This window comes from Pan troglodytes, chromosome 3 (genome assembly GCF_028858775.2).
Source record: "Pan troglodytes isolate AG18354 chromosome 3, NHGRI_mPanTro3-v2.0_pri, whole genome shotgun sequence".
NCBI lineage: Eukaryota > Metazoa > Chordata > Mammalia > Primates > Hominidae > Pan > Pan troglodytes.
The window spans coordinates 3,568,493-3,585,195 of record NC_072401.2 but is presented as its reverse complement, the minus strand read 5'-3'; the positions used below and the strand labels follow the sequence as shown (position 1 = coordinate 3,585,195).

Genomic DNA, 16,703 nt, shown 5'->3' with positions numbered 1-16,703 from the left:
GGCCAATCACATGCCTACTTGAGGGGCTGAGAACACAGCCTGCTAGAGGTCATCTTCTGTCATGTGAGAACAGCCCACCAGAGAACAAAACTAACACAGGAAGCAGAGATGAGACTGGGCGCAGTGGCTGACACCTATAACCTCAGCATTTTGGGAGGCAGAGGCAGGAGGATCGCCTGAAGCTAAGAGTTAAAGACCCACCCAGGCAGCACAGTAAGACTTCCATTTCTACAAAAAAATTTTAAAACCTATCCAGGTATGGTGGTACATGCCTATTGTCTCAGCTACTTAGAAGGCTGAGGCAGGAAGAACTCTAGAGCCCAGGAGTTCGAGGCTAGAGTGAGCCTCGCACTGCACTTCACGCCACTGCACTTCAGCCTAGGCGACAAAGTGAGACCCTATATTTAAAATAAAATTTAAAAATTATATAAATGAAAAGAAGAAAGCAGAGCTGAGATGCATAAATATACAATGCAGACCACAGAATTACAACACTAGATGCAGTCCTACCAACTACCCTTGCCTGCACTTTCCAGGAGCTTAAACCAACACATTCTTTCTCTTACTCTAGTTTAAACTGGGGTTTTATCCCTGCAACTGAAAGACTGTTGAATACAATCACCACATCATAATTTGTCATGATTTATAGACTTCAGAGAGCTTTAGACATTACCCATTAACTCTACCGTAATAAAGATGAGATTTAGCTCATTTATACTACCTCCTAACAATCTGAATTACATGTTTAGTTCTATTTGGAGACCTCTGAAGCCTCTACATTTTGGTGTGTCAACTTCAGATGATGTAATCTTATAATCCCAACAATGCTAGGTGAAGATTTTAGTTCCCCTTCCGTTCCCCACCTCTATCTCTACCATCTACTTGCCAAATTAACTTGGTTAGTTTTCCTTTTATATTCATCAGAACCGAAGACATTTTCACTCTGTTCTGAAACCATAATTAAGTCAATAAGTCTTCAGTGTTTCAGTCACACATTGATTCCAAAAATGAAAGCTCGGGCTGGGTGCGGTGGCTCACACCTGTAATCCCAGCACTTAGGGAGGCCGAGGCGGGTGGATCACCTGAGGTCAGGAGTTCAAGACCAGCCTCAACATGGAGAAACCCTGTCTCTACTAAAAATACAAAAAATTAGCCAGGCGTGGTGGTGCATGCCCGTAATCCCAGCTACTCGGGAGGCTGAGGCAGGAGAATTGCTTGAACCTGGGAGGCAGAGGTTGCAGTGAGCCGAGATCGCACCATTGCACTCCAGGCTGGGCAACAAGAGTGAAACTCTGTCTCAAAAAAAAAAAGAAAAGAAAAGAAAAGAAAAGAAAGCAAGCAAGCAAGCTCAAGCAGTATTTACATTATGACTATCTGTATCTAGTTCCCAAGAGAGCCAACGATCCTAGAAGGATGGCATCTCTTTCTATAGGTCTTTGATCGTGACTCCTAAGCCGCTTAAAGGAGAACCTTTTTAATATCAAGGGCTTCCAACAGATCAACTGCTGAAAAATCAAGCCACATTTTGGTTTGCCTCATATTTGGACCATGACTTAATGCTGTTTGCTGTTACCAGAAATTAGAATTGCCTTTCTTTTTTCTTGAGAGAAGAAAGATGTGCCTATCCCCTAGAACTAGGCTTCTAGCTATTTAGTCATTTATTTAAAGCAAAGCATTCTCATTACAAAAGATCGTTCTTCTTGGAAAACACACTGTCCTAATTTGGACTGGCTGCTTTCCATGCTTGCTGCACAGCTGGCGTCTTATGACTTTCTTGGGTTCACTGTCCTTGTCATTTTCTTTCTCTAGAGACATGGTCTCGATCTTGCCCAGGCTGGAGTGCAGTGGCATGATCATGGCTCACTACAGCTTGACCTCCTGGGCTCAGGCTCATGCCGCTACTCCTGGCTAATTTTTTTATTGTTTTATTTTTGTGGAGATGGGGTCTCTTGCTATGTTGTCCAGGCTGGTCTCAAGCTGAAGCGATCATCCCGCCTCAGCCTCCCAAAGTGCTGGGATTTCAGGTGTGAGCTACCATGCCTAACCTTCACTGTCCTTGATCATTTGTAAAAGTAACAAAAACATCTTGGCCTCCAAATCTTTAACACAGGAGGAGGAAGCTCTCAGGTTTACTTTTTTTTTTTTTTTTTTTTTAATAAGAGGCAGGGTATCATTCTGCAGCCCAGGCTGGAGTGCAATAATAGCTCCCTGCAGCCTCGAACTCCTGAGCTCAAGAGATCCTCCCACCTCAGCCTCCCAAGTAGCTGGGACTACAGGCATGTGCCCACCATATCTAGCTAGTTTTTGATTTTCTTTGTAGAGATAGGGGTCTCGCTATGTTGCTCAGGCTGGTCTCAAGCTCCTGGCCTCAAGTGATCCTTTCACCTTGACCTCCCAAAGTGCTGGGATTACAGGCATAAGCCACTGTGATTGCCCATCTTAACCATTTTTGGGTCTTGTCTTGTTTTGTTTTGTTTTTTTGAGGCAGGGTCTTACTCTATAGCCGAGGCTGGAGTGCAGTGGCATGAACCCATCTCACTAGAGCCCTGACCTCCTGGGCTCAAGCGATCCTCCAGCCTCAGTCTCCTGAGTAGCTGGGACCACACGCACACCACTATCCCCGGCTAGTTTGTTTGTACAGATGGGGTCCTACCATGTTGCTGAGGCTGGTCTCAAACTCCTTGGCTCAAGCAGTCCTCCTGCCTTGGCCTCTCAAAGTGCTTGGATTACAGGCATGAGCCATGACACCTGGCTCCTCTTAACTATTTGTAACTGTACAGTTCAGTAGCATTAAGTACATTCATAATGTTATACAACCATCACCACCATTCATTTCTAGAATAACTCTTTTCATCTTGTAAAAATAACTCCCCCTCCCCTGCAGCCCCTGGCAACCACCATTCTACTTTCTGTATCTATGAATTAACTACTCTAGGTCCCTCATGTAAGTGGAATCACATAGTATTTGTCCTTTTGTGACTGGCTTATTTCATTTAGCATAATGTCCTTAAGGGTCACCCATGTTGCAGCATGTGTCAGAATGTCCTTTTTTTAAGGCTGAATAATATTCCACTGTAAATATACACCAGATTTTGCTTATCCATTCATCCATCGAGGGACACTTCAGTTGGTTCCACATTTTAGCTATCGTGAATAATGCTGCTATGAATGCTGGCATGCAAATATCTTTTCACCACCCTGCTTTCCATTCTTTTGGGTATATACCCAAGAGTGGAACTGCTGGGTCACATGGTATCAGGTTTACTCTTACAGCAACAAATATTTTCAACTGGCACACTGGGCAAGGCAGAGTTTCTACCGGGCAGCACAGCTCCTACACTCTGAGAGTGTAGAGTGCAGAATGGGGAACGAGACACTCCAGGAAGACTAATGTGATTCACCTACCAGACTTGAAGATGTGGATCAGACACATTAGCAGTGTGCCTAGTTCTTGGCAATAGAAAGTATGTTGCTGCTCACTCATTTCCACCTTCAGCTGTTTTGTAACAATGTCTTCTAAAAGAATACCAACCAGTTGTAATAGAAACCTTCCAAGAAACAAAAAAGATGACAGTGAATTAGGTGACTACTATAAAGCACTTATGCCAAGTATACATGAAAATATACATGGTAAATATAAAGTAAAAATATAGGTAGAGTACATTAAACCGTTAAAGTGAAATGCATAACACCATCGCCTTGGACACAGTCACTTGGTCTCTCTGTGTATCACCTTCCTCGCTGAGGATGAAATGGCAGGTAGTATTTTTTTAAGCTTTGTAAACTGTACACCATTACACAAATGCAAGCTGATCATCTGTCACAGGAATTTAATGTATCATCAATTTTAGCCAGCTGCTTCAATGCAACAGAGGGAAAGCCATGGGCTGCCTTGCTGAACCTGCAAACAAAAAGGTGCCCAGCAGGCTTACTGGGCTTATCTCCATCGACAACACAGGGCACCTCCACTGATGACAAACCAAGTGAAGGCTGCATGAAGTCACAGCCACTTAGCAGAAGCAGCACATTTGCAGAAGCAGCTCTAACTCAGTGAATGCTCAGAATCTAGCAAAGGTGGAGAGGGACCCATCTAGGCAGCAAGCACTTACGAGCGCCTCATCACTGTCCTTGGGGAGCTTCCAAACAATTTATGAGGGAAGACAGGATTTGATACTACGCGTATTTATTGGAGGCAGGCTGCCCTGCAGGGAGAAGTCTTTTATTACTGACAGCGTGTAAAACTGCCAGCACATGGTGAGAATCTGAGACTCACTTTTACTGGCTTCTCTTGGGTTTCAACTTCCCTGACGGCAGTGTGCCCCTACTGCCTGCCCCCAGGACAGCCACCCAATGCCCTGCCCTGCCTGAGGCGAGCCACTGCTGTAGCATCTCTACTGAGGACAAGAGACAGAACGTGACAGAACCTCAAGACAGGTATGAACCAACAGCCACAGATAATGCAGGACGGATTAGAAAATTACACTGATACGGACTTCTTTACCCAACTCAGAACTGAAGCAAGACCAGGTATTATTCCAGACTTACTGATTGCGAAACATCATGTGACTTCCCAAAGGGCATGGGTTAGTTATAGGCTCCGATAGAAAGCATACCTTGAAAATGTTTCTTCTGGCAAATTCTTTATTTGTTTCCCTTCACTGTGTTCTTCTAGCGTTGAATTACTGTCCCCATCTCTTAACCTATTAATTACTGTACAGGAGATTAAATATGGAGAGAAGGAGAGCTCCTGAATACGAGAAAGAACAATATCTTCAGTTGACTGGGAAATCAGAACCCTCAAAATGGCCAGGATTCCCGATATCCACAGTTGAACAGTGCTCACGGACGCCTAAAATAAACAAAATACATAAGTCACAGCTGAAGAAAAAAGGAAGATTAAATTTCCCCAATTGCCAATTTTGTGAAAGAAAATAACTCCTATTTTACTATCCTACCAATAAACCTCTCTATCACTGAGTCCCAAAGTGTGCTCCCAGAAAAGCAGGCATTAGTTTCACCTGGGAATTTGCTAAAAATGCAAACTCTTGGTTCGGTGCGGGAGCCACCTATAATCCCAACACTTTGGGAGGCCGAGGCGGGCGGATCACAAGGTCAGGAGATCGCGACCATCCTGGCTAACACAGTGAAACCCCGTCTCTACTAAAAATACAAAAAATTAGCCGGGCACAGTGACACGCACCTGTAGTCCCAGCTACTCGGGAGGCTGAGGCAGGAAAATTGCTTGAACCCGTGAGGCGGAGGTTGCAGTGAGCCGAGGTAGCGCCACTGTACTCCAGCCTGGGTGACAGAGCAAGGCTCCATCTCCAAAAAAAATTAAGAGGCCAGGTGCGGTGGCTCACGCCTGTAATCCCAGCACTTTGGGAGGCTGAGATGGGCGGGTCACGAAGTCAGGAGATCAAGACCATCCTGGCTAACACAGTGAAACCCCATCTCTACTAAAAATACAAAAAAATTAGCCGGGCGTGGGGTGGGCGCCTGTAGTCCCAGCAACTCGGAGGCTGAGGCAGGAGAATGGTGTGAACCTGGAAGGCGGAGCTTGCAGTGAGCCGAGATCATGCCACTGCACTCCAGTCTGGGCGACAGAGTGAGACTCCGTTCCGCACCACCCCCACACCACAAAAAAAAAAAAAAAAAAGCAAACTCTCAAGAAGCCCCACCCAAGCTGACTGACTCAGACATTCTGGGGGTGGTCCCAGTAATCAGAGCTTGAACAAGCCCTCCAGATTCATCTGCTGAGCCAGGCGAGAGACTCACCATTGTGTTCGGAGTGACGAACATACTCCGTAAAAGCATGTCCACTGGACGGAGGGAGGAAGGGGCCAAAATCTCAAATAATGTATTTAACACTCCAAGGGCTTCATGAGAGTCAATGTGCATCTGTGGAATTAGACACCACAAACATTTCTACGTAAGCCAAAAGAAACGACAGCTTCCTATACACCAGCTATGTAACTCAAGGGCAAATTATCATAATCATCTCATCGTCACCTTCCCTCATTTAAAAGCATTTTAAGTTCAGTGGTGAACCAAGCAAACATTTTTACAACAACACTGTATCAGCTACATTTTTCCCATAACAGAAATCTTGTCATTTAGATTTTTATTACATAAATAATAAATGCTTTCTGTAAAAGACTCAAATATACAAAAGTGTGAAAAAAAATCAACTAGCATTGCAGCACCCTGACACAATCATTACCAACATTTTGGTGACCAGTCTTCCAAGCGTCCCTTTGTATACACATACATGGGATGGTGTGCACACTTTTTTTTTCTTTTTCTGCACTCCATCCCTCCCCCAACAGTTGTAACAAATGCTAAGTGATGTATATCCCTTTCTTAATCTGCCCCATGTTCCTATAGCCATATCCTTGCCCCCTCACACACACAGGTTTTGTTTTAGTTGTTTTGAAAAATCATAAACGTCTCTGCTCTTCTCACTTAACCCAGTGCAATGGAGAACTCCCAAGGCAACTGGCTGAACTTCCTTTCTTCCTTCCTCCCTCCCCTTCCTCCCTTCCATTTCTTCCATTTATTTCCTTCCTTCCTTCCTCCCTCCCTCTCTCTTCTTTCTCTCTCTTTCTCTCTTTCTAACAGAGTCTCACTCTGTGCCCCAGGAGTGCAGTGGCACACGAATGGGCTCAAGTGATCCTCCCACCTCAGCCTCCTGAGTTAGCTAGGACTACAGGCGCACAGCACCACACCCAGCTAGTTTTTGTATTTCTAGTAGAGACAGGGTTTCACCATGTTGCCCAGGCTGGTCTCAAACTCCTGAGCTCAAGCAATCTGCCTGCCTTGGCCTCCCAAAGTGCTGGGATTACAGGCATGAGCCACCACACCTGGCCAGAACATTTTTAATCATGCAAAATAGCCCAAGCTAAAATAGTCTAAGCTTATACCACAGTGTGTTCAACTATTACTTATTGATGGTGGGCACTGACTGTTTCCAATTTTTGTTTCTACTGAGTGTGTACACATAGTAAACAACTCTGCAAACAGATGTGGTGTTTTTCAAGGCACAGATGTGAAGCTCACAACACTGGCCACATCTTACAACAAGGGAACAACTGACCTGAGCTCCAGGATTCCTGCATCCTGGACCCTCGCCTGTGCCCACCAACTCTGCCTCCTCCCCAGCAACTCTGGGAGAACCCACAGTGCTCTGTCATCCGTGCAGTCAATCCTAACCCGTGTCTGTGAACACCACGACGGCGATTTGTGTCTCCTGTGTCATGAACTGATCCTCCCTGTTGCTTCTGCCCTCAGTGCGTAAAAAGGCCTTCATTTCTGCCAACTTAACCCATTGCCGACTCCTCTCCTCCTCTGGCTACTGCCCTATTTCTCCGTTCCCTCTTCAAGTAAAACCTTTTTCCAAGTCTCTCTCCTGTCCTTTCAGGAACACATTCCCATTAGGGTTTGGCTCCCTTTGCTCCTCCAAAAGCACTCATCAGTGCCCTCGGTGCTGCCAAACCTGGGCCAAGTTCCCAAGGTGCTGACAGCAGATGTCGCCCTCCTGCACAAAATGCCTTAAAAAAAATCTTGGCTTTAGGAACCCCACACCTGCCTACTCCCCCTGCCCCAGCACTGGCTCCCCTCACCTACCTGACCTTGGAGCTGGGACTCAGCAGGCTCGGCATTCAAGCTCCTCCTCCTCTCCAGCCAGTCTGGGTCCACTGTGAGTGGACATCTCAGATGCTGACCCCCTGCCCCACAGTCTCTCGACAACTCCAGGCTCATACACCTGATGCTGGCCTCACCTCATTAGGCACCTATGGGGTCTCAACTGCTACATCCAGACAGGCTCTGACCTCCTGCTGCCCCCAATGTCTACCCTACCTTGTCCACAGCCACCCTGTCCTCCCCCTGAAATCACCCCCAAAGCCCTGCTCTCTCTCACATGCCACATCTAAGCCACCAGCAAACCTTGCTGGTTCTGCTTTCATGCTGCCAAGGGATGCCCACTTGGGCCATTCCACTCCAGTGCCGGGTCTCACATGGGTGGCCCTGCTCTGCCCTCACCTCCCCCTCAAGGCTATTCTCAACTCAGGAGTAAGAATGATCCTGCTAAAACCTACACCACATCAGGGCAAACCCTCTCAAGGCTCCTCCAGGCTGGCCTCACCCCACCAGGCCTCACTCCCTTCCCTCCCCATGGCTGCCCCACTCCTCCACCCCCATTGCTTGTACCCTAACAGCATGTCCGCCCCCCGCCAGGGCCTTTGCACTGCTATTTGCTCTGCCTGGAATGTTCCTTCCCCAGGTATCTCCTAGGCTTGTATCTTTCCTTTCTGCAAATTCACTCAAATGTCACCAGATCACCAAAGCTTCTTCTCATCACCAGCTGAACAATGCCACTCCCACAGCCGACACCACCTAACTCTCTTCCCTCCTGGATTCTTCTGTACAGTGTTCCTGATCAGCCGCCATGGTATAGACTTCACTCACTTGCTTTTCTATTGTCTGTCCCCTCACCCGCATCCCAACAAAATCTTCACTCCAAGAAGGCAGGGGGTCTTTCTTTAATCTGCTTTGATCACTGATGTATGCACTGCCAGTAACAGGATAGTACCTAGCACTACTTCTGAATGCAACATGCACCTGTGGTGAGCTACCTGGCAGGTGCTGCACTAAGCGTTTCATAAATGTTTTATCACACAATTTCCATTGCGGCAGATATTAAGTCAGATATTTACTATGTATTCAGGCCTTCGATCTCCACTCTACTCAGATTATGCACAGAAAAGAATGGGATAAAGCTTCCAAAGCACCATTCTAAAACCATCTGTAGGCAGGGAGACCCTGACCACACTAAAACTGCTGTCAATCTCACCAGAAGCCAAGATCCCTGTCCTGTTGTCTAACTGGTCTCAGGATAACATTCCATTATGAAATCAGAATGGGGGTGCAGTCATGAAGGCAGTAACATCAATATCACATGCCTCTAAGTTTAAATCAAATGCCAAAAACCACGGACTACTCGTACTGTACAGAGTAGTTGTTTATTGTGTATAATCAAGATGAACAAACATGTATTTGCTGAGTCCACTTAAAAGGCAACCTCAAGCTGTGCCAGGCAGCTCATGAGATTTTCTGGCGGAGCTGCCTCAAGGAGGTCCCCACCACCCTTCTCTGTGAGCTACAGAGGTGCTGCTACACTGGGGGCACAGTGGCCTGTGCCTGACTGGGGGCAGGCTGCTTCTGAAACTGGCACTGCCAGGCCATTTCCTTCCACTGCAGTTGTGGAAACAATGATTCATGTCATTTGATCATAGAAATTCTGATTAGTGATGAATAGGCCAGGCGAGGTGGCTCACACCTGTAATGCCAGCACTTTGGCAGGCCAAGCTTGGTGGATCACTTGGACCCAGGAGTTTAAAACCAGCCTGGGCAACACAGGGAGACCTCATCTCTACTAAAAATACAAAAAACTAGCCAGGCGTAGTGGTGCACACCTGTGGTCCTTGCTACTCGGGAGGCTGAGGTGGGAGAATTGGTTGAACCTGGGAGGCAGAGGTTGTTGCAGTGAGATTACACCACTGCACTCTAGCCTGGGTGACAGAGTGAGACCCTGTCGGAAAGGAAAGGAAGGGAGAGGAAAGGAAAACTGCTAAATTACAAGCAGTAAGGTAACAAAAACAAAAATCTAACCACCAAATAAAACACTGGGTTGACCAGAATGCAGGAGGCAGTGTAGGAGGTAAGGGTTCGGGCTTTAGAGTTAGCCTTGGCCCGCCCTCACCCCAGCACTCTAAAGCTGTGTGCTGCCTGATCACCTCCATAACCTCTCTGAGCCGTGGGATCCCCCCTGTAAAGTAGGTGGGCAATACCAACCTGAGATAGCATTGTGAGAAGAAATGAAGTCAGCTGTCCCATGACCAGCACGGAGAACTGCTATCAAGGCACAGATTAGGACTGAAGGAAGAGCTGATTCCAGCCACCCACCTTTCACAAGGACCTTAAGCTACCATCGCTATGCAACAACAAGCCAAGGCTGCGGGGACAAACCTGCTGTTTGGCTAACATTGGGAGGATGATGTCAGCTATCTGTCGAGACAGTCGCTTCCACTTGTCTTCATTCTCCTTGTGGCACTGCTGCAGGACAAGAATGAACATCTCCAACACCTACAAGAGCGGGCACAATTAGAAAGTCTGCTGCCAAGAGACGCCTTTCCACCCCTACGTGTCCGTCTGTTATACTTGTCCCAGCTCAGCTGGAAGACTCTAGGATCCAAACAGATGTGATCCCAGCGAGGACAGGGGGACATTAATGCAACCCCCACTCTATGACATGAGAAATGTAGGGGAATCAGAACGAAACACAAGTTCCTCTAGGGCACATACAAGGTGCACACTTTGCTCAGGAGGATTTGCCATCATTGTTATTTGTATAGAATTTGTAATATTTCACAATCAGAGAAAAGGCACAACATGAAAATCAAATGTATATTAATCTTTGGCAAACTTCAAACACAGCCTTGACTAAACTATTCTGCAGGTGGCTCATTGCCTTTGTGGACATTCACTTCAATTCTGTGTTCTCTGCAGAGGCAATCTACTGAACAGCACCTACTTCCCAGAGGTATACATGGTTGAGCACAAGTTTATTAGTGATCATTTCTAAACAGACATATCCAGAGCTCACTGAACATGTGGCTGATGAACTCCTCTCCATGACACCCACCCACCCAAGCAGCTCTGCCTGCCACCACCTGCTTGCCAGTTGCTCATTTTCAGACCTCTTTATGATACATGTACTTTTGCATTGCAATTATGTGATTTAATTAGGCATTAAGTATTTAATTAAATACTACACGGGTTCATTAAAATATGAATGAACAAAGAAAGTGCTGCTTCTTATGAGAAAAGCTATGGCTTTATGAAGATTCAAAGACAAACAGCTAAAAAGAATTGACAAAATAAGTGAGGGCTAGACAACAGTACAAGTTAAAAGGAAGGAGAAGTCATTTAAAAAGAGAGATTTCTGCACTCAGCCTTCCTCAAAATGTCTTTGAATTCTTATGCCATTTTAAGAAAACAAAATCAGAAATCAGCTCAAAGAAAAAGACCTTAGCCCTATGTCAAAATAGTGGTAAATAAATATACAAATAAAGTTTTTATTTCAGAGTTGAGATTTCTATCATTTTAAGGTTTCTACCATCTTGACCAACACTGTCAATTGATTTTTGGTCCTCGTTGTGGAAAAGAGGGCCTCACTATCTTGAACGATCTCGTGACTCTCAGACCAGGAGTCAGGTGAACTCCCGTGGCTGTGCCCACTTTAAAGATAAACACCAGGCTGGGCATGGTGGCTCACGCCTGTAATCCTAGCACTTTGGGAGGCCAAGGCAGGAGGATCACTTGAGGTCAGGAGTTCGAAACAGCTTGGCCATCATGGTGAAACCCCATCTCTACTAAAAATACAAAAAAAAAATTAGCTGGGCATGGTGGTGCATGCCTGTAATCCCAGCTACTCGGGAGGTGGAGGCAGGAGAATTGCTTAAACCCGGGAGGTGGAGCTTGCAGTGAGCCAAGATCGTGCCACCACACTCCAGCCTGGGCGACGGAGAGAGACTCCATCTCAAAAAAAAAAAAAAGGATACACACCAATAACACCTCCTGCCACTGCACCTCCCCAACTCCACCACACCCCCCCCACCCCCCGCCTCCCTCCCCATCTCCCTGCACCGGCATCTCCCCAGGCCCCAGAAAGCTCAAACCTGGTTCAAAGTAACACAGTTAACAGTGAGCGTTACCACATGGCACTTCCTTCCATCTGCACGGGTCAATAAAGTATCCACGACAGTTCCAACACACATTCCTCTTACCTGATGGTACTGGATGAGTCTCAGTAACATTGACACCACCACCTCTTTTTGGGTTTCAAGCTCTTTTCCTGCATCAGCTTTATTTGTTCCTCTTAATACAAAGAGGTCGTGGACTATGGGCTGCAGAGCCGGTATGGCTGTGGGGACAAAAGGGTACCCTTATCAGGCATTTCATGGAAATTACATTTGGAAAACTGCTCTCAACATCTACAAAATGCTTTCAAGAAATAAAGAAAACCCTTACACATACTTGGTTTATGGTAAGAGATGAATTAAGGTTATCAATCATTATACCATGTGGAAGGTCAAAGCTCTTCCTCTGAACACTGATCATTTTGTGATGGCTTCTAAAAAAAGAAAAAAAACCTAGAGCTCCTGTAACTTAACACCACTTCTGAAAAAAGGGACTCAAATTCAAAAGTCAACTTGAAAATGATAAAACTTTCCAAATAACCAAAACAGCAACATTCCTGGTCTCAAGAATAATCTACTTGATTCATCTGAAAAGACAATAAAGACTTCCACATAATACATTTAGTCAAAGCCACTGATTATGCTTTTTTAAGTAAACTCACTCTGTCATTAGATAGATAAGGGACTTTCCCCCAGGTCTTATTTTGGTCTAACACAGGAGTCGAAATAAATTAACTGGTCTACTATGACCACATATAAAAAAATATAAGAAATGCCTTTCATTGGCACACAGAGGCACACTCTGACCCTCAATGTCATGCGCCACAGGAACACTGACCCCTCAGTGACAGGTACGCTCACACATGAGCACACACAGAGGCACACTCTGACCCCTCAGTGACACATACGCTCACACATGAGCACACACACAGAGGCACACTCTGACCCCCTCAGTGACAGGTACGCTCACACATGAGCACACACACAGAGGCACACTCTGACCCCTCAGTGACAGGTACGCTCACACATGAGCACACACACAGAGGCACACTCTGACCCCCTCAGTGACACATACGCTCACACATGAGCACACACAGGCACACTCTGACCCCTCAGTGACACATACGCTCACACATGAGCACACACACAGAGGCACACTCTGACCCCCTCAGTGACACACACGCTCACACATGAGCACACACACAGAGGCACACTCTGACCCCTCAGTGACATGTACGCACACACAAGCACACACACAGACAGGCACACTCTGACCCCTCAGTGACACATATGCTCACACATGAGCACACACACAGAGGCACACTCTGACCCCTCAGTGACACACATGCTCACACATGAGCACACACACAGAGGCACACTCTGACCCCCTCAGTGACACACACGCTCACACATGAGCACACACACAGAGGCACATTCTGACCCCTCAGTGACACACACGCTCACACATGAGCACACACACAGAGGCACACTCTGACCCCCTCAGTGACACACACGCTCACACATGAGCACACACACAGAGGCACACTCTGACCCCTCAGTGACACATACGCTCACACATGAGCACACACACAGAGGCACACTCTGACCCCTCAGTGACACATACGCTCACACATGAGCACACACACAGAGGCACACTCTGACCCCCTCAGTGACACACACGCTCACACATGAGCACACACACAGAGGCACACTCTGACCCCTCAGTGACATGTACGCACACACAAGCACACACACAGACAGGCACACTCTGACCCCTCAGTGACACACACACACACGTACACACACACACACGCGAGGCACCCTCTGACCCCTCGGTGAAGGGCACAATGCAACCCTCTTTGACACACACACAAACACTCTGACCTCTCAGTGACACATACTCTCTCCGGCCCTGAGACATGCACACACAGGAATACTCACTGACCCTTCGGTGGCATGCACGCATGGGTATACTCTCTGGCCCTCTCACAGATGACCAAGCTTCCCAGCACAAAGTACTGGGTGTGGCTGCCTACTGATTTTCTGTCCAAAGACCCTCCAAGTCCAGGAAACCAAACACCTATGCCTTTAATAATCTATACTTTGGCTGTGTGAATCTGAAGCCCTTGTGAGGCCATGGCAAAGACTAACTGGCTTAGCTATGTAAAGACTGAGAGGTCAGCCAAGGCCCTGCCTCGCAACACAGCACGGTTGATGCTCTTCTGCACACACGCTGAGTCGAAAAGACTCTAGGTAGTAGTGCCATTCTCACATCTGGGGGTTTGCAAGGGTCTTAGGATGTGTCCCTGTCAAAGTTCAAAAGCCTACAGATTCCAGCAAAGGAGTCAGGGAGGGGTCAATAGGGCAATGCTGGAAGATCAGTTCAAAAAGCTCAAAGAAAGATTTGCAACTCATTCATAAAACCACACTAGCTCCTTCCACAGGCTGGGGGCTTGCACAGCTGGCCATCTCCTGGGTTCCTTATTTAAGCTCCAGCAAAATCATCAGGCAAAACAGAAAGCCCTGAACCCAAGTCAAACTATATCTCCAATACCACTGGATGAGAGATCAAAATTTAATTCACGGCAAGTTCGATTTAAGAATTTTTAGTGTTTCATCGCTTCTCGGCCTTTTGGCTAAGATCAAGTGAAGAACTTTTAGCGTTTCGTGTGAATGAACAGGAACTTTATATTCAGAATCTATACCTTAGGTTATCTTACTGTTTCTTGAATTTTTTTCCCTGAGAAGATTACAAATTGCTGAGAGTAAAGAATATGCTCTCTTCTCTTTTGAAACGTCTCTAACCAGTACATTCACATACACAGACACACATGCAGAGCCTGAGAAGCACATGGCCACCACTGACAACGTTCAAAGTGGGTATATGAAAATGAACACTGCCAAGCACATCATGACACCGAAGACGACAGTGAAAGGTGTGTCCCGTTACCATGTGTCACAGCCTTCCTTCCACTGGCCATGATGCCATCACAGAGCTGAATGATTTTAGGAATTCCAATGATCTGTTTTGAATGATAGCGTTCATAAGATAGTAATACCAAGAAGAAAAAGATGTTTGGAATGATTGCCTCTGATTCCCTAGAAACAAAAACATCCATTTAGACCTTTCTTTTAAAATTAAGATACATATCAATATAAGCAACATATAATAATTCATGATTCAACCTGGACAGCAAGCACACATTAAGCTAACAGGTGTCAGTGATCTACTCTAACTCCATCCCTGCCACAATGCATCCCATCTGTGCCCTCGTGCAGAGCCGGGACATGTGTAAAGGTTCGGAGGCAGCAGGTAGAAGGCACCCGACGGCACAGGGGCACAGCAGCTACGATCTTCCTAGCTCTCCTCTGCCTCTTTGCTCTTGAAGAAATTGAAACTCAAAAGAGAAACAGTAACTTGCCCCAAAACACAGTGGAGGTGTCATGTAATTAGAATAAACACTATGTTTCCAGACCCCAGGGAATCTGGGAACACTTTCCTTCTGCACTAAATTTTCCTAATTACAATGTTTATTAAGCATTTTAGGTACTAAAAGAATTTTAACTTTTAATAATTATAAACCTGTAATGGACTAGCAAAAAGTATTTAAAACCTCAACATCTAGCAAGAAAAAGCTGCAGAGAATACAAATGCATAATAATTACTAAAGACAACCTTATATAAAACTGCTTTCTCTAAGAAGATTTAAAAACTAGTGCTCCACCACAAGATTTCATTCCACCATCTGTCAACACAATTAAATGCTTTGAAATGTGCAATGAATACTGACAACATATGGAATTTTCAGATACATAACTACTTCCAAACAAGTCTTGAGATATACATTAATTTTTAAGAGAAGCAAAAATGCACAGTATGTTAGTCAGATTTCCATTTAAAGAAAACAGCAAAAATGCCTAACAGTAGTTTAAACATTCACTTAATAACCTAAATTACATGTAAGTACACAAGAAGGAGAAAAAAATCTAAAATAATAAAATGCTATTACCTGAACTGGCCCACTTCAATGTATTCAAACTGTTTCAATACAAAGCCAATAAACACCTACAGGAAGGAAAATAAAATTTCACATCAATAATAGGATTAAAATGTAAAAACCAGGCTTCTTTTCCTCCTGCTTATCTGCATAAATTTTCAATAAATTTCTTGACAGCTGATAAATTTGACTATAAGCATAACTCTATTCTGAAATCAGCCTAGATAATTGCAGAACACATCCAGGAATCCCCTCAACAACTTTACTATACCCTGAGGTGAAATCTCATTGGAAAAACAAATAATAAATTCCAAGAGACATCAGACAATACCCAAAAGTACACCTTGGGGACTCATCTGTTCACGTTAATGGCAGACAGGGTGGCACAGATTCCCTGAAACTGATTTAGTAATAAGATACCCAAAGGAGTCGACCTTCGTCCCCCAACCATCTGAGAGGCGACACGTAAGGGCTGCACGGGAGCCAGTTTTGTGTCACACTGTATTCCCTGCAGCTGTCTGCTTTCCCAACCTGACGGGGAGCTTCCATGGATAAAGCATGGAGCATATGGCCTGGTTTTCTCAGAGCCTCTGGGCGGAATGCAAACATACAGCAGGTGCTCAATAAATCTTTATCAGCATAGAGTTCAATGGTTTGTCTGTTCTAGTGTTCTATTCTTGTTCATAAAACTGTCACTGTATTGAATCTTAAGAACTGGGAGAAAGGGGACCAGTTGATGAAAGGCAATCAGAACAAACATGAAACCAGAGCAGTCTTTGTTCTTACTAGAATGGAACAAATCAGGGCTCTGGCTTCCCTTGGGGTACCCCTGCCCCCCTGAGAGCCTGCTCCTCTCAGCCGCTGCTGCCCACAGCCATAGACCAGGGCTTCTCCCCAGACAGCCTCCTAGTGTCAAAGGAAAGGAAAAGAAGTTCCCAATGACTAT

At 45.7% G+C, this 16,703-nt stretch overlaps 1 protein-coding gene across 4 annotated transcripts in view; it reads right to left on the bottom strand.

Annotated features, from left to right (window-relative positions):
- HTT (huntingtin) overlaps positions 1-16,703 on the bottom strand; it is a 202,494-nt gene that overhangs the window by 48,195 nt on the left and 137,596 nt on the right. For all 4 annotated transcript variants that reach the window (XM_063808594.1, XM_016951204.3, XM_016951206.4 and 1 more), the window contains exons 34-40: positions 15,770-15,825; positions 14,710-14,858; positions 11,847-11,983; positions 10,027-10,143; positions 5,776-5,898; positions 4,614-4,849; positions 3,406-3,548 (exon numbers count right to left, since the gene is read on the bottom strand). In XM_063808594.1, coding sequence (XP_063664664.1) covers positions 3,406-3,548; positions 4,614-4,849; positions 5,776-5,898; positions 10,027-10,143; positions 11,847-11,983; positions 14,710-14,858; positions 15,770-15,825 — 961 coding nt within the window. The remainder of the gene's footprint in view (positions 1-3,405; positions 3,549-4,613; positions 4,850-5,775; positions 5,899-10,026; positions 10,144-11,846; positions 11,984-14,709; positions 14,859-15,769; positions 15,826-16,703) is intronic.